Here is a 21,486-nt window from a genome sequence, read left to right as displayed (position 1 = left end):
CTCAAAAGGTGCTGGCTGGCAGTGACCAGCGATGACGTCAGTGTTCTCGAGGCCAGATCTCACTAGCCTCCCGGGCTAGCGCGTTAAACCGCAAGACCAACCTTTCCACTGTAGGCAGTCATTCTCTGCAGCGTGGGTCATTCTTGCTCAGGAAAATGGAAACTTCAGTTGCTGAAATTTAGACCCTCTCCTTTGAATTCTTCCAGTGGGAGCAAAGTTTGTCCTTTATGGAAGCGGTTAAGCCTTCCCCACCTCCCCCATAACCCAGATATCCAGGCCTCAATTTGGAGGGCCCTTGCAATGCCACTCCTAGACAACATAGCTCCTCTAGGAGCTGAGCAATCTGTGGCTTCCCTGATCACAACTCTCTAGGGTCAGGTGACGGATTTTTTGGACGATGGAGAGGGAATTGGTTGATCTGCCTTAAATTTAGGCTGCTGATCTTGGTGCCTTTGCGGCTGGGGAGATGAGCAGAATCTGGTGGTGCCCAGCTGGTCCCCTCCTGGAGCTGGAACCCCATTTTCAGGTCCCCTTTTACCCAGAGCTGTGGCAAGGATCTGCATCTAGGCAGGTACATGCCCTTTTCCTTTCAGAAGCAGCTTCTCCGATCCCCTTACTGACAGCTCATTGCCAGCACACTCTCACCTCTTGAAGTCCATTCTATTATTAGACTTCCTCTCGCAAAACACACTGGCTTCATCTCTCAGCTAAAATCAACATAATTTGGGCTTGCAAGAGTTTGTAACATCATTAACACCTAAAACCAAGCAGTTCAATGCAACTCTCTGCTCTAATGTGATGAATCAGGGAGTTAAACAGCTGTTGTTGGGAGCAGGGGACCACCACCAGAACTTGGAAGCTTTAGAATAAAGCCTTTCCTGAAAGGACCTCAGAATGCTTTTCCCGTAGTCCCATATTACCACCCACCGTTTACACAGCAGACCGTTAAAGGAGGGAAAGTTAAGTGACTTGCCGGAAGCCAGGCAGTGAGTGAGTGGCAGAGGCAGGAATAGAACCCAGGTGACCATCCACCATGCTCTATCTGTTAGGGGCACCAGGTTTTGTCTCAAGAAAATCAAAACCTTGAGCTAGCTTCTTGCTAGGTCTAAAGGCCCTTTCAATTCACCTTCAAGAAAAGAAAACAGTCAAAGAAGAGTTTAAGATATTGAAGTACTATCATGAACTGACGGCTAGTCTGTATTTGCAACCTGCCCTTCACAGATGGAATCAGACCAGCTTAAACTACATGTTATCAGCCCCATAATGTTAACAGAGGAGATTCTGTTGTGAAGTGACAGCTGAAGTGACAGGCACCTGGACTTTTGGAGGAGGACTCCTGCTATTGCCAAGATGTTCTGAGTGGCCAGAGCATGCAGCATGGTGACAAACATCAAATTCCTAGGTGGGCAGATGTCGGCGTAGGTTTTTATACCATAAGCATCACCATAGCAGAGGAGGGCCTGGATTTGTTACAACAGCTAGAGAAAATTGCAAGGCATTTCGAAGCTTTGGCTGTTTCCGCACAGATCCTGGCTGCGAAACGCGACGTCTGCTTGTGTCTTCTTCACTTCTGCAGCCGAGGTCTTCTTAAACCGAGGTCTTTGGAAGTTGCCTGCTTCGCAGCCATTCGGGGACACGTCTGCAGCTGCCCTGAGCTTGCAGTTCATGTCCAGGTAGGAGTGCAGAATGAGGCTGCTCCCGCTGCTGGAGGCACATAAGCAGATGTAATTGCTCCCACCTAATTAAAAGGGTGACCTTTCGAGTTGCCGCTGGCTTGTGGCAAAACAGCTCTCTTTCGGAGAGATCATTGTTCCGGAAGGTGGATGATATTCAGGAGACCGGGGAACCCTGTGAGAGGAGCCAGCAGTCGGCAGGAGGAAAAGAAGATAACTGTGCTCTCACCTGCTATGCCAGAAACAGGTTTTTGCAAATGGACCTTCTCCAATCAAACATTAACTTTGCAGCAACACAATCCTGAGGGAGCATTTGCAGCCTTTAATAATTGACACTTTTATTAATCCACAAGCTCCATTTCCAATCACAAGTCTCTCAAATTAATTTCATTGCCATTTCTGCTCCGTCGGGGAGAAGCCATTTCAAGATGGAGAAGGGAAGGGAGGGGGGCAGCGACAGCCCACTGCGTTTCCTAAAGGGACTGGATTCGCTCCTAGAACTGTAATTGTGTAGCTCATTAACTGAGCCGCCAAACATAAGGGCAGGGATTTCTGAAGCAGAAACTCAGAGAAAGGAGCACGGGTAGCCACAAACTTTCAGAGATCCGAAGCTTCATCAGTCGCTTATTATCAGCAAAAGAAAGGGAGACAGAGGGGGACATCAGCACCTGGGGGACTAATGAGCTCCTCTAGGAAGAAGGGTAGAGTCTTTTTTTTACAGAGCAAACAGAGTGGAGAGAGAAACACCCAAATGTATTCTGTTCACGTGTGGCACAGGTAATTCCTACCTGCAGGGTGGCAGATAGCCTGAACTAAGCAAGAAAAGGATTTCACTACTTAGATTGCAAGTGTTTCCAAGCAGGGACTTTTTTGGTCTGTGTTCGTGCAGCGCCTGGCACGACGGGGTCCTGGTCCGTGACAAGGGGTTCTAAGGGCAGCTGCAATACAAATGTAAAAGCAGTTTAATGAGCTTGTAGAGAGGGAATCACTTAGCCCTCCCTTCTTGGAGCTGAGATTGGGCAACAAATCTCCACCAGTCATCCCTGCGCTAGACCCCTTCTTCACCTCCCTAGGGTAGCCCATAAAAGGCCCCTTCTTCTCCCACTAAGACAGACCAGCAGCAGGGACAAGTCACCTTCTCCCGGCCCATGGCAACAGGGCCACTAGCAGCCCCTCCAGGATCACAGTCGGGTGCACATCAATAGTTGCCAGGGGGTGGCCAATAACCGAGGTGAAGGGAGACGCAGCTGGCTGCGGCCCACCCCAGTGACGTCCACAGAACCTGCCTTCTCTGAATAGCTGCTGCACCTTTCGCAGTGGGCTTGGGAGCAGGCAAGACAAGCAAGGACCAGGCAGAACGTAGCGATGCTCATCTTCCCTGCCTACGGTTCTGACCTCACTGCACCACCCTGCTCTTCTAGAACCCCTCCACTGGCTCCCTGTTCTCTACTGCATCAGGCCCAACCTCCTTGACTCCCCCCACGCCCCCCGGAACTTCAAAATTCTGTCCCTCCCCACTTATCTACCCTTGTCTCTTATTATCATCACCCCCTCTTCCTGCCCAAGGAGCTTGGCTGCCCCATCATCCACTTCCACTTGACTCTTCTATGTTGCCCCCTGAATGTGGAACACGCTGCTTGAACTGACCTGTAAGGCCGCTCGCCCCCGGCTCACTTTTTCCACGATGCCCACAAAAAATTGGGGAGTAGGTGGAGGGGCCTTGTTCTTTGAAGTGGAAACCCATGGAGTGGGAAAGCCACCTGCTGAAAATTCTCCCTCTCATTTCCTGCTGCTGTCAGGCAGAGCTGAGGTGTGTTTAACAACAAATCAAAAAAAAAAATAGTGACTATAAAAACCGGGCACTATTCAATGTATCCACTTTCCCCACCTTGTCACCTAAAGATATGTCAACACAGCAGTCAACCAGAGGTCTGACTGCAGCACCTGTAGACACAGCAAGCTCAGAGCTAGATTGGCTAATCAAATAACCATAGCAGGGACAGCCCGGGCTAGCCCCTCCAGTGGATACCCAAAGGTCTTCTGCAGCCCTCGCTGCCATGGCTTCACTGCTATTGTTAACAGAGCCAGCTAGATCAAAGGTTTCAGAGTAGCAGCCGTGTTAGTTTGTATTCACAAAAAGAAAAGGAGGACTTGTGGCACCTTAGAGACTAACCAATTTATTTGAGCATAAGCTTTCTGAGCTACAGCTCACTTCATTGGCTATGTAGACTCCCTCCTCAGGCCCTACGCTACCAGCACTCCCAGCTATCTTCGAGACACCACTGACTTCCTAAGCAAACTACAATCCATGAAGTGAGCTGTAGCTCACGAAAGCTTATGCTCAAATAAATTTGTTAGTCTCTAAGGTGCCACAAGTACTCCTTTTCTTTTTGCGAATACAGACTAACACGGCTGCTACTCTGAAACCTACAGTCAATCGGTGATCTTCCTGAAAACACCATCCTGGCCACTATGGATGTAGAAGCCCTTTACACCAACATTCCACACAAAGATGGACTACAAGCTGTCAGGAACAGTATCCCCGATAATGTCACGGCAAACCTGCTGGCTGAACTTTGTCCTCACCCATAACTATTTCACATTTGGGGACAATGTATACCTTCAAATCAGCGGCACTGCTATGGGTACCCGTATGGCCCCACAGTATGCCAACCTTTTTATGGCTGACTTAAAACAACGCTTTGTCAGCTCTTGTCCCCTAATGCCCCTACTCTACTTGTGCTACATTGATGACATCTTCATCATCTGGACTCATAGAAACGAAGCCCTTGAGGAATTCCACCATGATTTCAACAATTTCCATCCCACCATCAACCTCAGCCTGGACTAGTCCACACAAGAGATCCACTTCCTGGACACCACGGTGCTAATAAGCGATGGTCACATAAACACCACCCTATACCGGAAACCTACTGACCGCTATTCCTACCTACATGCCTCCAGCTTTCATCCAGACCACACCACACGATCCATTGTCTACAACCAAGCTCTACGATACAACCGCATTTGCTCCAACCCCTCAGACAGAGACAAACACCTACAAGATCTCTATCAAGCATTCTTACAACTACAATACCCACCTGCTGAAGTGAAGAAACAGATTGAAAGAGCCAGAAGAGTACCCAGAAGTCACCTACTACAGGACAGGCCCAACAAAGAAAACAACAGAACGCCACTAGCCGTCACCTTCAGCCCCCAACTAAAACCCCTCCAGTGCATTATTAAGGATCTACAACCTATCCTGAAGGATGACCCAACACTCTCACAGATCTTGGGAGACAGGCCCGTCCTTGCTTACAGACAGCCCCCCAACCTGAAGCAAATACTCACCAGCAACCACACACTACACAACAGAACCACTAACCCAGGAACCTTTCCTTGCAACAAAGCCTGTTGCCAAATGTGTCCACATATCTATTCAGGGGACACCATCATAGGGCCTAATCACATCAGCCACACTATCAGAGGCTCGTTCACCTTCACATCTACCAATGTGATATATGCCATCATGTGCCAGCAATGCTCCTCTGCCATGTCCATTGGGCAAACTGGACAGTCTCTACGTAAAAGAATAAATGGACACAAATCAGACGTCAAGAATTATAACATTCAAAAACCAGTTGGAGAACACTTCAGTCTCTCTGGTCAGTCGATTACAGACCTAAAAGTTGCAATACTTCAACAAAAAAAAACTTCAAAAACAGACTCCAACGAGACTGCTGAATTGGAATTAATTTGCAAAGTGGATACAATTAACTTAGGCTTGAATAGAGACTGGGAGTGCATGGGTCATTACACAAAGTAAAACTATTTCCCCATGTTTATACCCCCCCACCCCCCACTGTTTCTCAGACGTTCTTGTCAACTGCTGGAAATGGCCCACCTTGATTATCACTACGAAAGGTTCCCCTCCCTCTCCCTCTTGCTGGTAAAAACTCACCTTAAGTGATCACTCTGGTTACAGTGTGTATGGTAACACCCATTGTTTCATGTTCTCTGTGTATATAAATCTCCCCGCTGTATTTTCCACTGAATGCATCTGATGAATTGAGCTGTAGCTCATGAAAGCTTATGCTCCAATACATTTGTTAGTCTTTAAGGTGCCAGAAGTAGGAATGGTACCTACATCGCAGGACTTTGCAGACCTATACTTTAGCCCCTAGATAATTCTGCGTTTTTAGTATGAAAGTTGATTGGGAACATGTCCGATAATTATTGAGCAGCAACTAACCTTTGCCTTTGTGTTGAGACACATTTTGTCTTTCTAAGTATTGTTGCCAGTTAGAATCATAGCATGAGAATCAGGATTGGTAATGCATTACTTCAAGTCATAAAACCAGAGTCAAACTCCTGGTTTCAATTTCTCCAGCTTCTCCCCTGTCAGTACCTAAGTGGGATTCCTGCTGTTCTCCATCACATTGCAGCATTTCCTTCCCTCCTTCTTTTGAGCTATCGTAAATCAAAAACAAATTAAAATAGAGGCACCAGAAGGCATCAAACTCTTTTGCTAATATATAAATTTAGGTTTTTTTTCTTCTCAGTAAATTTTTTGCTGCTGCCAAGTCACATCACATGGGAAAGCCAAGTAGTCTTCATCTTTAAGGGAGATAAATTCCCTCATGTAGACCAGTATACAATCCCTCGTGCCTGGTTTAGTAGAATACCACCTCATGAATACTTAGCACTTACCCAGGGTTCTGAACTTTTAAAGTGCTGGACAAAAACATTAACTGATCTTCCTAACATCCCCAGCATCACCTCTTCCCTCCCTGCCCCCCCCCCCCAAAAGGCAGGAAAGTAAATAAGATTCCCTTTTTACAGATGGGGAAACAGATACAGAAAGGTTAAGTGATTTCCCTGAGGTCACCCAGTAGTCAGCGAGGGAGCTGGAATTAGACTTCAGAAATTCCTGGCTCCTAGATCTTATTAAATGTTGAATTCAACGCTCTGCAGCCCAATATGTAACCAAGGAATTATAACAAATCCAGAACAGATTGGACATCATAAAAATGGATTTTTAATTATAAGTCTATCGGATGAGATGACATAATGCTAAGGACGAGATTCCGGTTAGCTGAACCACGTATTTCAACAATTACAAAGGATTCTTTTAATATATATTTAAAAACAAGGCCCTATTTCAAACACCTGTGTTATGCAGATATGCACAATGCAGGCAGATCTCCTTTATCTATGTATTTGTAGTGCATCTGGATACCATGGTGACTGGCGCTCTAGAAATATATAGGTTTATATATACACAGACTAATGGCCCTTGACTGCATTCTGCATAGCTGAACGCCATGCACTTGAAAAATGTTCTCCCTGAAAATTAACAGAGCTGCTTGTATTTATCACACCAGCTTTGCTCAAATAGAATGAACTTTAAGGCCTCACCTTGCTGGTTCTATACAACACAAGGGTGGGGCTCAGAGATTTTTGCAAATATAAGTCAGTCAGTTTTTTACATATGCACACAGCACACACACTGCTACACAGAACACTTCACAGACGAATGGTGAAACATGCTACTAAACTCGGCTGTGAATTTAATTCCCAGCTCTGCCACGGACTTCCTGTGTGAATCTGAGCAAGCCACTTAAGGCCAGATTTTCAGAAGAACATCCAAGCACCCAAATAGATGCTGAAGCTCTTCTGACAATCAGACCACCATGGTAGCAATTTTGTGCGGAGCTCTTTAGAAAGATCTGGCAGTGTCTCAGCACCTCAATTCCCAATCTGTCAAATGGGAATAACTATTGCTTCTTTTGTGTGTCTTTTCAGACTTTTACTTTTCAATGCACTTTCTCTCTCTGTGTACACATACACCACTTGGCACAAAAGAGCCCCAGTTTTGGTTGAGTCCTAATCAGACATGCACGGCTGTGTTGGTGTTGCACTGAAAAGGTTTTAAAGGCATGAGTTGTGCACGATTGCAGTAGAGAAGCCAGGAGTGAGCAGATGTAGATCACTCCCACAAATGCCAATAAAACCATCATACAAGAACTGTGTGTATTTTTAATGCTTTCGTTGGAGACTATTTTTGAATTGTTTTTAAAAAAAATCTGTACTTTTTGTCTGCTCCACCTTGAAAGCTGATTATCTTCATTAGTATGAGTCCAACTGTACAGATCTTGAAGGAAGAAAATTAATTAACCATGACAAATGTTTGAAATGGGTCTAAAATAGCTTTTCTGTATAAGTAAATATGATTAAACTCAATTATCCCTCAAAGCTAGAGAAAGTGCTGTATCCCATTGCAAATGGAGGAGATTCCCAGCTCCTTTCCTCCTGTTTCTAGCCCTCAAGATGCATGAGCTATTGGGCCTTTAAACTAGTCACTGATGCTGGATTAAATATTGTCCATTTGCACTTCTGAACAGTAACTTCCTTCTGGGGAGGGGGCCACATTTTTATGGAAACAGCATTAAGGCTGGCGGGTTTCAACATAGCAGCAGCTCCTTGAAAGCTGACTATGATTAGGGGTTTGTAATGCTACAAGTTGTCCTGAGGGCGATAGATAATGGGCAGAATGCAGCTGAAAAGGGCAGAGGTGCAAAATAAATGTAATTTATCATATGGATACTACCACTATATATGGGAGACACGTTTGAAATTCGTCATGCACATATGCAGCAATATATAGTTACCTGCATCGATAGTAAGCTTCAAACAAGAGAGTCTACATTTGCTTCCATTGCTTTAAAAGAAAGCTTCTGAATATACTGTGGGAAGCAGTTTTTAAATAAGTATATAGCCGCATTCATAAAGGAAAATGTACTTATAACAAAAATATAATCCATACACAAATCAAGGCACGTGTGCATGCCTGTACTGAATTTGACACTCCATCACATCAAAAGTTTCCGAGAAATAAAATTTTGAGATGCCTGTTTAAAAAAAGAAGGGAGTTTTAAAAATATTTTAGCTATTGAATAAATGTTCATGTTTCACATTTTAATCAGAGTGTCTCGTCTACCATAGGTGTCATGGGCCCTCTTGTGGTTATTTCTGCAAAAAGTACATTTCCTTTCTGCAAAAAGTACATTTCCAGTAAAATCCCAGGTTGTTTTCATGATAATCAGAGATAGATATGAACTGCTAGATTTAGATCCCAGATCCAAATTTACTCCAAGTTCAGAGATGTTCAGATCTGGGGTTTTGGTTTGCGCTAATCTCAGATAGCCAACTACTACTACTGAGCGCTTCTCTAACATTTTTCATCGGAAAATCTCAGTGTTTTACAGACAACTAAGCCTCACAATACCCCAATAAGGTAGAGCAGTGTTAGACTCATTTTACAGATAGGGAAACTGAAGCAGAGAGTTTAAGTGACCTGACCTAGGACTCACAGGGAGTCAGAAGGGAACACAGGAGTCCTGAATCCCCACAGTTGGCTATAACCACTAGGCAAACAGTCCTTTAGTATCAAGATCAGTTTCAACTTTTCCCAAAAGCAGTGACTCTCTAAAACACAGAGTACAAAACCAAACATTAAAAAGACGTCTCCTTTTCCTCCTTCCGTCTTCGAAAATGTGTGTGGGTCCAACTGGACAGGAGAGCTCACTGAAGCGAAATCTACAGGTAAATTTATCCTGCTCTTACTTCTGCTTAGTCTTGACCCTTCAAGATTGGGTAAGCAATTAGATATTGGTTGGGATTAAGTCCAAGTAGAATACCCTTCCTTCCCACTGAAATAATCTACCAAATCCCACAGAAGAAACAGTTTGAGTAAAAGTATTAGAGTTCCATACTGTAGCTGTATGCTCTAAATGTTAAATGTTCACTGGATGTATCAACATTTTCTGAAAGCAGAAATCTTTCTTTACTAATGGGAATAAGTCTCTGTAAGGTGTCCTACCTAGTCAATTTGGTAAATTCTTTGATATCTGCAATTACAAGCAGACTTTAAAAGTCTTTTAATGCTAAAATTGCGTGCAACCATTCTATATTGCATTAATTCTTTTGGAGGAGAATCTAAGCAGAAACAAAGCTATTTAGAAGGAATTATAGATCAGCAAATGCTTGGAAAATTAAGATACACCTGAAGAGTCTAAAAAAAATTAGGAAGACTGCCTGAAAAGAGCATAAAGAGATCGATTGTTTAATTAAGATTATTGAAAATTAGGACACAGTAGCAAATATGGCAGAAAATACAGTCCAGTTTAAGCCAGCAATTATAAAAAGAATGGGAGGTTTTGAAAGTGCTAATTAATGTACTTGTAAGAATCCCTTTGCTTCGTTATGGTGTCGAAGGAGATGATCTGGTGAATTTGAAAGACTTCCCAGACATTTGCCATAGGAAACATAATCACTGGATTTTGTCCCAATGGCCTGCCAGACATTTTCCATAAGAACCACCAGAATTGGACTTTGTCCCAATAGACAGATACTCAGGAGAAAGCACAAGAGAATTAATCTGGATCTTTCTGTGAGACCAAGGCAGTTGATCATGTCAAAGTTGGTTTGTTGGGTAAGAAAGAGATGTTTATTAGACAACAGAGGCTTAGGTTTATACTTCAGGGCTACTACATGAAAACCTGAATTCATGGTAAAAAACAAATTAATATTCTTGGAGCATTTCCAGATACCTAAAGGGAAAAGAAAGCATCTATCTCCCTGAAACTTTTATTTTGTGTAACAGAGCCATCATTATCCAAACCCAGATAAATTCTAAGGGAAATAACTGCATTTTAATTATACAAGGATCGTAGACCCAATTTAAAGAGAAAAGGAATTTTCTGTAAGCAGTAATGAGGATTTACTGAACATGACAACATGCCCCTATAACTGAGTCCAAGTGCCACACACACGGAAAATTATATATAAATGAGCCACTTAACTTCCAATTTGATTGGATAGAGTTCTCTCCTTCCCCCCCTCCTTTATGAGAAATGATTTGCTTGAATGCTTTTGCGGTATTGCTACAGCATATTATAGCAGCTCTGATTCAATTAAGATATGAGACATCTCAGATTCCCTTTTTGTAATCTATTATACATTAATTCGTACTGCAATTTGCGTAAGTTCGCTCTCTCTCTTTTTTTGGCTTTGATTCTAGAAATACTAATAAAAAGCAAGTGCAGTCAAAGGAAAAGAGCTGCTTTCTCTCCCACGCACTAGGCAAGAAGCACTTCTATGTGATAAACTCTGACACCGTTTTGATAATGAACTTCATGACTATGACTAGCAGGTATGAACCTACTGCTGAAGGTATGAAGCTACGTGCTGCCAGACTATGCCACTGGAATGCTGGCAGTATGCAAGCCCCCATGGGCGATGTCAAATGAGGTGGGTTTTTTGGGTGTAAGAACCTCTTCCACCCCATAGTGGCTCCCTATAAAGTTTAAGGGTCTTAGTCCTCATCTTGGAAAGTCTCATTCTCCATGGCAATCAAAATAAATAATAAAAGATGCTACAGTATTGGGTACAGGAACCTTGGATTAAACTCTGAGGCCAGTGGAAGGCCTTCTGTGGAACTCCTTACTAATTGAGATCTGAATGAGCCCAACTCTCGTCACCTTGAAGCGAAAAGCCCCATCTCTGCAAACACCTTTCACCAACAGTGGCAAATATAGGACAGCCAGCTGCCAGAGATGGCCAACTACAATCCCATTGAAGAAAGCAGTTTAATGAGGAATGGTTGGAAAGTATGGTCCTTTTGGCTTTAAAAACTGTCTTATACCTAGATATTAATGTGATTGGCCCCTTAGAATTGCCCAGATCAAGTGTCAGAGACTAAGCAACTTTCCAACCTGCTCTGACCATCAGAAGAAACATCAGTTTTTTAACATTAAATATTTTCATGAGGTACCGACATTAAGTTGGGTAGAAGTTTGCTTACAGCCACACATGGAAGTTCCATACTGCCGGGTTCATAAATTAAGTCCCATTTTCAGCGGCCCATAAATGGTGGCTCAGCTGAATCAACAGCTTTTATTCCTCAGACTCCTCAAGGTTAGCTGTTTAAGGCAGTAAGCCGGAATTCATTATGTCTGGCTCCAGAAAAAGAGTTTTAAAAAGGGAGCTATAATTTATCCTAATAAAATTAGTGCAATGGCATCTATGAATCAAGGAGGATAATTTCTTTCAATATGCAGTATAAAATTATGTATTTTGTTCAGATTTCATTTAAAAATTCAATCAATGAGGTGCTCATCCAGTCCTGAAGTACTTAATTAAATGTTACAAATAAGGTTGATAGTGATTCTTTCTTCACATGATTTGGTTTCCAAGTACAGGTAAAGTTTTGTTTGGAAGTGGTTAGTGGTTTCAGGAGAAATATTACATTTTACTTTAGCAGATCTCTTTAGATTTATTTACCAAGTGCTATTTCCAACTGATTTGTTAGAATCTAAGCCCCTTCTCTAGTCTTAGTTTCTTAAATCCACTGCACATTAGTCTTACAAATACCATTTATGATCAACCATTAAGATATTCTCCATTTCAAGCAGTTAAATATTTACAGCTCAAAGGTTGGTCAATATAAGTTTTGACGGTTTAAAATGAACTCATTCCACTCATACCACTTATCTTGGTTAAATGATATAGCTGTCAGACTTCCGCAAACAATTTCACCTTTAAGTAATTATTTTAAATTGGAACAACGCAAATTATCCTTCCCAATCATCCAGAGGGAGATAGTGGAGAATCCATCTTCCACTGCAGCGCAATGTGATTTTTATCACCACAAGTTTACCTAAAGTATATTTATAAACTTCTTTTCTTTGCACACTTTCACAGAAAAAGCCCTAAAGGAATGAGACATCCCCTGTCATATGAAAAGGAAAATGGATCAGAATCTCCTCCAGGAATAAGGGGGGTATATTGGCATTGCAGAATGTAAAGGACCAAGGCAAGTCTCTCTGAGGAGACCTAACTGCTGAGAATCAAAATGGGACCAAGAGCGGGAGCTCAAAGTTTGAGGGGCCTAAAAAGAATTTCCAAACTAGGATCACCTACCACAGCAGCCAAAACGAGAAGATGTACTAGACAGACAGCTGGCTTTCCTAAAAGAAACTAACAAAGGCAGATGAAGAGGTCTCAATATAGAAGAAGCGAGCCTATGGGTGAAAGCAAATGAAGATCCAGTAGCAAAGGACTCCCCTCAAGCAGATATAGCCAGAAGCTGGGGGGTTGGTTCTCTTTCATATCTTGTCCTAGACAAGGACAATGATTATACTTCAAAGTTTTCTCCATGTGTCTGATGTCAGAGAAGGAAAAGGACTATAACAGCAATGGGTTGGATCTGCCACCCAACCTCACAGAACATGTTGTTTTGATTCTAAAGAGATAATGGTAAAAAAGCCTCCACACACAGAAACGATATGCTGGGTTTATATGGCCTATCAGGATATAAGAAACTTATGCTCTTCTTTCTGCTTTATAACAGTGAAGTCATACTGCACAGATGAATTCTTACCTGGAGTAGCAGAGAAATAATGTGCAAAAAGATTAGTTACCAATTTTAGATAACTCTTTAAACAAAATGAACCTGTCATATCCGGCTAATCAGGTCAGTCAAAAAGGCAAAGTTTGTTTGTTTTTTTTATCTGCAAGAAAATGTTTATTCTTTGTAAACCCCACAGAAAAAATAATGCAGCCAAGACCAAGTATTTAACGAAAGTAGTGCCAGAAAGGCAGCAAAATGGGGGAACCTCAACACAAAAAGTCAGTGACAATATTTCATGTTTTGCACAAAGATGAAAAACCTATGACATTTCTGAGTAACACTTTCATGGTGACAATTACACAAGATGATTCAAAAATGCAAATGACAGCAACATGCACACCTGGCTAAAGCTAGAAGTTTTATCCCAAAAGAATAACTGTGATTAAAATGATGAATCTTTAATACTTCTATTTGATTGATTTTCTTGTCCTACTTCATTTTTTAAATGAGGCATACATGCCAATTAACACGAAACCTTTATTTTTTTTTTTTTAAAAGAAGAACTTTGTCCTTCCAGAGTCCACTGCAGGTTTGCAAAATCATAATGTTTGGTTTGTAATTTTGCTAGTTTCCAATACAATTTTGCTTCCCCCCCTTCCCCACCCCAATCTTAAACCCTTCAGAAGTTGCCAGTGCAAGCACTTTCTACCAATGTATAATATACATTTTTACTGAAATCTTTGTGCAATTTATGAGTTGCTTTTAAAAACTCTTTAAAACTCCTTGGCACAACAGCTGAGAAATATTCAACTCCATTTAAATTGTCAAATACAAGATGTTGTAAATATAAATCACAGCTGAATAAAATTAAAAAAAACCCCAGAACTGCAGATTTATTAGCCAGCTTTGCAGTCTCTTGTATACAATACATTGCACAATTCTGCCTTCACAATAATGCTTCCTGTATTAATATTGTGCCTTCTCAGATGTATTATAATCAAGGCAAGTTACAGAACACTGCTGATTTTGTATCAAAATAAACAGAAGATGTAGCCATGGTTTTTAATGAACATCCAAATTACCATGAACAATTTGCAGTAGACTCTGTAATGAGCTTGATATATATATATGCTAGATGACAGTGAAGGGGGAAAAAATAGTTTAACTATCAAGTTTCCTCTTGAAATGTCTTCTCCCAAGGCACTGTGAACAAGACTGTTAGCAATTCTCAATGACTAGAAACACCAATGGGAATATTTATATTTCACACAACAACCACCGTCACATCATCTATTCTCATTACTTATTCTTTCCCTTAAATGATGCCCCTTAAATGTGTTTGGTCCTTTGAGGGGTAATCAAATTATTTTCTGCAACATGACATACCTTTATTTAATACATCTATAAATCAAAGCTTTGTTAGATTATTTAACCCTTTCACTCTAAAAACTAAAGAATTTTCATCATTATCCCTTCTGACTCTGATTTGCAATTTTAGCTTGATTATTAAAAAAAAGAAAGGGTTCAGAATCAAGCAAAGCCCTGTGTTTTTCAAGAGGAAACCATGCAAGAGTACATAAAAAGGCAAAATCGGCTACTTGAAAACCAAGAGTTGTTTTTAATGCATTGGCCAAGAAAAATAAATTGCAAAGTTCTGTGAGGTTTTCTAAAAATTTACAAGAAAAAACAATGGGCAGTTCTAGTCAAATATTGATGTTCTTTTTTCCCCCCTTTCTGTTTTAAATGACAAATACAGTCTCACACAATACAATTTCATCTTGACTGCAAGAGATACTCCTGTGCGATGCCTTCAGTTTGACAAAATTGTTGGGCAAAAAGAAAGTTGGCATTCATTTTTTCAAGGGTTGATAAACGGAGGCATTGGGATCAAGTCCAGAAGGGCTGGTCTCCACAAATTTGGAAGAGTAATGTGGGGAAACAGGACTCAGGGTGCTGGTGGCTGCATTGTATGTTATGCTGGGCATCACTGCCATAACTTCTGCTATCCTCTGTTTTAGGTCCTTGATTTCCTGGTCTTTTTGAATGATTTGCCCTGGAACAGCAAAGAGTGTCACTTAGAACAAGCAGCACATTTTCATCCACCACTGGCAGCCCGCAGACGATAGTTTGAGAAAAGCGGAGAGAGAAACTGACCAAGCAAAACAGCCAAAGGAAATTCAGGGTTCTAACACCATCTTGGCAATCCACACAGACTGGTTTATTAAAATTGAACAAAAGTTAATGTCGATTTGTACTCCTCCATAACGACGGTCAGAGTTTAAACTATTAGAATTCAGTAGCAGAAACAATCTTTCAGCACAACGTTATCATCTGGATGTCCACACTTCCTCAGTTTGCCCTTCACTAGCACCCAGATGGAGCAAGAAACGTGAAGGGACTGGTTTTTCTATTTTAAGTGTAGAATATGTTTATGCATCCTTGCAAGACCATTCTGACTATAAGCCCAGGCAAAAAATAACCCCACAATGACTGAAACCTAACAAGTATCTACCTTACTAGTATTAAAAAATAAAAAATAAAAAAAAAATGCAGCAGGCAAGTAAACTTCCACAAGGCTGCTCTGATGAATATTAAATGGAAAATCCAATGCATTTTTCTTCTTTGTTTGCACAGCAGAGACAAGTAGCTATTAACACAGGTCTGGGAATGGGCTGGTTAGTTAATGTTTTGCTCCCTCTTCTGGCTGCAGTGGCAGACTACAACAGTGCACGCATCCTAAAAACAGTCTCTGTTCTTTCCCACTCCTCGAAGATATCATGGTGGGTTTTTTTCTTCTTTTTAAATAACTAGAGAATATTTGCCACACAGTTATTAAAATATTATGGTAATTAAGATGTGAGAACTGGGTATTAAAGTATTTGACAAAATTCCTTTTACACTTTCTAATTTTTTTATGAGAGACAAGGTGGGTGAGCTATCTTTTATCGGACCATCTTCCGTTCTTGAGAGAGACACGCTTTCGAGCCACAACGAGCTCTTCATCAGGTTTGGGTAATGACTTCTTTCCCAGACCTGAAGAAGAGCTCTGTGTGGCTCAAAAGCTTGTCTCTCTCCCCAATGGAAGTTGCTCCAATAAAAGATATGAGCTCACCCACCTTGTCTCTCTAGTATCCTGGGACTGACACGACTACGACTACAACTACAGTGCAAATAACATTTTTTGAAGCTTTTTGTTGCTCTGGTTAGAGAGAGAATTCTGCAGTATGAGGAACATATGCATTCAGATATAACTAACACACGCCAACAGAGGACTTTATTGTCTTTGATTCAACAGTAGGGGGAAATGAGGTGAATCCTCCAGGCCATCTAATTCATCCCTACAGATAGGACAGAGTAATCCCTACAGTATATTTTCTACTGTTTCAGTTAATAGTAGTAGGTGAATAAAACTACTGTACTTTACCTTGGGCTATCTCAAGCTGCCGTTTTGCATCTCCTAATGCAGAGAACAGATCCAACTTAATTCTTGTCTCTGCACTCAGGCTGTTCTCTAAGTGCTGTGTTTTATCTTGCATGGCTGAAAGTGCTGACATTAACACCTCAGTATCCTTCTCATTTTCCTTGTATTTCCGCAGTTCCTGAAGAAGTAATTAAGACAAAAACGTAAGTCATGTGGACTTTAAGCATGAGATGTATAGACAGATCTTTCTTTTTTCCCCCTTAGCACACCACTGGGCCTAATATGCTGTCAAATGGTAGTTAATTATTGCATGTGATATTATAGTACCCTTAATTACACGTGGCTTTGTACAAGTGAGTAAGAATACTGTACAAACATAATGCAATGATGTGAGAAAAACCCATTTACTCTCCCCACCCAACCCCTCAGCTCTATGTTACTGCAACCTTTGCTCTCTCTGGAGCTCATCACCAGCCTTGGAGTGCCAGCTGGGGAAGTAGGAGTTGCTCACTGTGGAACATGAACTACTGCGGTTTGGGATGAGGAAACAGAACCCCCAAAATTGAATTTTATATAAAGAACTTTAGATTGCTAGCTGAACTGATGTAGATAAATGGACAACAAAAGATCTGCTCCCACTGTATACCGTTTAAAATGGTAGTTCTCAACCAGGGATACATGTACCCCTGAGGGCACAAAGAGGTCTTCCAGGGGGTACATCAACTAGCCATTTGCCTAGTTTTAAAACTGACTAGCAAAGTCAGTACAAACTAAAATTGTATACAGACAATAACTTATTTATACTGCTCTGTATACTATACACTGAAATGTAAGTACAATATTTATATTCCAATTGGTTTATTTTATAATTATATGGTAAAAATAAGAAGGTAAGCAATTTTTCCATAATAGCGTGCTATGACACTTTTGTATTTTTACGTCTGATTTTGTAAGTAGGTTGTTTTTAAGCGAGGTGAAATTTTGGGGTATAAGACAAATCAGACTCCTGAAAGGGGTACAGTAGTCTGAAAAGGTTGAAACCTATGGTTTAAAGTGACAATGAGTAAATGTGACACACTGAGCTATTACAGTTGCTCAGGAAGAACCAAGAGGTAACCACACTTCTAAATTCACCTGGGAACTGTTCTGGGCTTTCTAACTATTTCACAAATCCAGAACTCCATTAAAAGAAAAAAATAATTACTTTGCACAGAGACAACCAACCAATAAGGCTGGAAATACAAATATAAATATTTCACAATTAAAAAAAAGAAATATTAAAAACTAGTATTTTTAAACAGAGAAATGTGTAAAACAAAATATGGAGAAAGGCTCTGCAGAAAAGGTATTAATGCGACAACAAAACTTACATAAAAGTAACAGTTTGAAAAACGCAAAAAAAACCCCAAACCCCAGTCATGATTGGTAATGACTGCTTATTTTTCAAAACAAACATTCTTGTAAAACAGACTGTGCTTGGTTTTCAGAATACCTATTTTGGCAATCCGATGGAAAGCTGGGATGTATGTGCTATTTGTAAAAAGTTCACAGTCAGATCATGAAGATTAAAAAACATGTCAGAAGACAGTACTCAGTAAAAAAAATATCCCCATCTCAAAGTTAAGGATCTGACAAACAAATTCTCAGTTCAATATCTGACTGTGCCCTTAGAAGCATGTGTTTTAAAGGGGAAAAAAAAATCTCACTCATTTGAACTTTTTTACCCACTTTTGTTACAAGCAAGATAAGTGTGTGTAACAAAAATTAAAGAAAACAATATTATTTCAGTTTTACTTCGGCTGTACTGTGTCTAATCAGTTTCTGTTTGTGTGGGACTTTCAAGCAGCAACAGGGGAGAGGAAAACATAAATAATGGGAAACCATTGACTGCAAAACAACAGAAATACCAGGTAGGTTCAGGGAGAGATGTAGCCTCAGACTCTGCTTTCAAAGTTTTTTAAAGCTGAGTTGATTTCAATCTGTTCCTTCCAACTTTTCCACTTTTACCAAACATTATTTAATCGTAGTAAGAACCTTATTCCTTATCAGGGAAGAGGAATCTTACAAGGGCTTCTGGGCTGGCAACGTGTTCCTAGATAGGGGCATGCAGGGTTAGAATTTTGAGTTAACTTATCTGGATCAGCTGGTTTAGGGGGAAAAAAACCTACAAGTAAACAACAAGGTGGTGAGGAGGTAAGAAACTATTAATTTTCCTCACCCCAAAACCCTAATGTTAGACGTGCACAACACATCTGAAGGGCTCAATTGTGCAAGATGCCGAAAGTCTCCTAGGAAGGTCCACCAATTTAACTGAGGGTGGAAGCACTCAACAGATTGCAGGTCTGAGCCCTGAGTGCCTTCTTATTACCTGAACTTTCATTTCTAGTTCTCGTATCTGGTCTTCTTTCAGCTTTATATCAATTGTTAGCTTCTTGCATTCGGTCTCCAGCTCTCTGATACGATTCCGTAAAGTTTCAGTGCATTCTCCTCTGTGAAGAAAGTGTTATCAGAAAAGAGAGTGAAACAAAAATGACTTCTATTATTGTCCCTGAAAGGTTCAGATCAGCCAAGTTACTATGAATATTCCTGAATAAAATGAGAAAGGAGAATAATATTTTTTTTAAATGAGAGAATTTCCCTTGTGAAGTTAAGACAAAAGGATGCAAAAACATTACCCAAGGTTATGCCTTAAACATTAGGAAGTTTGGGACATTTGTGAGCCATGTAGAAATGAAAAAGCAGGAATTAGTATTTCAGATATTTGGGGGCTCAATGGATTAAAGCCATCCTATGTTTATGCAGTGACTTTCATTTTGAAGAATCCCAAAATGCTTTCCAACTATTTATCTGTAGCATCACCAAAATGCAGCCACCTCTGGAATGGAGAGTGGTAACCAGCCAGAGCATGGCACCTTGGGTACAACAGTGGAGGTCTGAGATAGAGAAGAAATTTTTGTCAAGGTTGCTGGATCAAACCTTGATTCATAGAAAAAGAACTCTAGTGTCTTTAATATCCATGCAGAACAACAGGTAGGGCCTTTGTTTTTTAGGTATGCACATAACGCAAATAGTACAATGACTCTGCATGAACCTGATCAATGTAAAGCATATACATTACCAGGATTCACCATCTCGTGAATTTACTATAGCTGGGTGCTAAGACTCAACACCCAGAACTACATGAGGAAACATTTCCTACTTCCTCCCACTGCTTTTATGCAAAAAAATTACATAAACTAAGATTCGATACCATGACAGATATTTGATTCCCCTCCCACCAAAAAACCGAAGTCAGCTCCCTGGAAATTCCCCCTTTATGTAGAAAAGAAGAAAGGCACGTCAGTGGCAATAGCTATAACTCAGCTATAGTCTACAATATCTTTAACAGGGCTCGTTTTCAAGCCTTAGATATTTTGATTAATTCTCTAGAATCATGAAAAATGTAGACTTTAAAAGTTGTTTCCTAGTATGGGTGAAGAAAAATTACACAGAGGATGCTAATATAACTGCTTTGTCTTCAAATTTTATTTCACCCATTAAAACGTTAGCTTTGTGTTAGGGATGAAAGTCTAAGTTACTGTGAGAAAGATTTTTATTATACCCATTTTCATATGCTTATTCAGCACACAAAGTAATTTATTTCTAGACACTTGAATTCACTAAGACATGTCTACTGGATAGTTACCAGAATGATAAAAAACACAGTTGCTGAAATTTATGATTCTGTTCTATGGTACAAACTAATAATTTTGTACTAATGGGTCATGTCAGTACCAGAAATTTAAATTAAAGCAAAATTCCCCTTGTGGAGTTCCCCAGATTTGCCTTTTGCCTCTAAAAAGTCTCTTGTATCAATGATCTTTCAGGTATACCCAGTTGCCCTGAAGCACTTCATTAACTTCAAGATTCTCCTTGCAGGTAGTCTGGTAGACCAGGTGGCTGCTCTCAGAGATGCTATCAATACCATTTCATGGCAGCAAATGGTTATATGATACTGTCAGCATCTCCCTTGACAACATAATCCAGTGCTGAGCACATAAATCTTCAGTGGGCCCTACAGGATTTGACCCTTAGGGACTAAGTGCGATATCTCAGTGACTCACTCAATTGTCTTCAACCCAGAGACCAGAAGTCCCAAGTGATCAAAGATTTACTTTTAGCTCATCTCAAAGAATCTGCCAATATACTACCACTTCTTTCCTCCCCCTCATCCATCCCTACATGATAGATTACAACACCACATTTTCGATATTTTAAGTGAAGATGGAGTAGGCCATGCAATTACAGTCAATTGCTTTGGCAATTACCCTATTCACACCAAACTTTTCTTGGACATTTAGCAAGCTAGAGGCCAGCTTCAATTTAGCAAGATAGTTCTTCAAAAAACGAATGAGAGCACAAGTAGAGCACCACTGAACCTCTGACCAACGGTGCTTTCTTGAATGTGTGCAACGATTCCCTTTGTGGTTTTTTTACCTTCAGAAAAAAAGCAATTTCCCATTAAATACTCTATTAACATATGCCAAAGGTCAATATGTAAATTACTTTTTACATACAAACCAAGCTCATGTAAGAGTTATAGTATGATAGTACTCTGCACACCTAAGATCAAAATAAGTGAAAACATAGTGGGATTTACGTAAAATATTTTAATTATTTTCAAAATCAATTTACAAAAACAAATATTCTTCCTTTCATAAACTATATAAATCCTAAAACAAAAGAAGTTCTCTTCAAACAAAGAAAATATAGTGATAAGCTAGCAAGTTTGTTATGGTTTGCAACTTAAAGGGGCACCACCAACAAGAAATCTGGTCTATTTAATAATAGCTAAAAAAGTCAGTTTTTACATCCGTCATCACACATCCCATGCCAAGTCCCCTGGCCATTTTCTCTCACATCACATTTTCCTATTTTTAATCATGTATTTCTCTTCCCTTTTGCTTTGTGAAAGGGCCCACAACTGACAGGGCAAACTG

At 40.5% G+C, this 21,486-nt stretch overlaps 1 protein-coding gene across 1 annotated transcript in view; it reads right to left on the bottom strand.

Moving 5' to 3' along the window:
* Positions 1 to 13,317: 13,317 nt before the first annotated feature.
* Positions 13,318 to 21,486, bottom strand: part of MACO1 (macoilin 1) — a 51,676-nt gene continuing 43,507 nt past the window's right edge. Inside the window, exons 9-11 of the mRNA XM_073317250.1 lie at positions 18,876 to 18,996; positions 16,511 to 16,685; positions 13,318 to 15,139 (exon numbers count right to left, since the gene is read on the bottom strand). Coding sequence (XP_073173351.1) covers positions 14,937 to 15,139; positions 16,511 to 16,685; positions 18,876 to 18,996 — 499 coding nt within the window. The 3' untranslated portion in view covers positions 13,318 to 14,936. The remainder of the gene's footprint in view (positions 15,140 to 16,510; positions 16,686 to 18,875; positions 18,997 to 21,486) is intronic.

Source organism: Lepidochelys kempii, chromosome 19, assembly GCF_965140265.1.
Source record: "Lepidochelys kempii isolate rLepKem1 chromosome 19, rLepKem1.hap2, whole genome shotgun sequence".
In the NCBI taxonomy this organism is placed as follows: domain Eukaryota; kingdom Metazoa; phylum Chordata; order Testudines; family Cheloniidae; genus Lepidochelys; species Lepidochelys kempii.
Note: the sequence above shows the minus strand (reverse complement) of the source record. Positions and strands in the feature narration are given on the sequence as shown.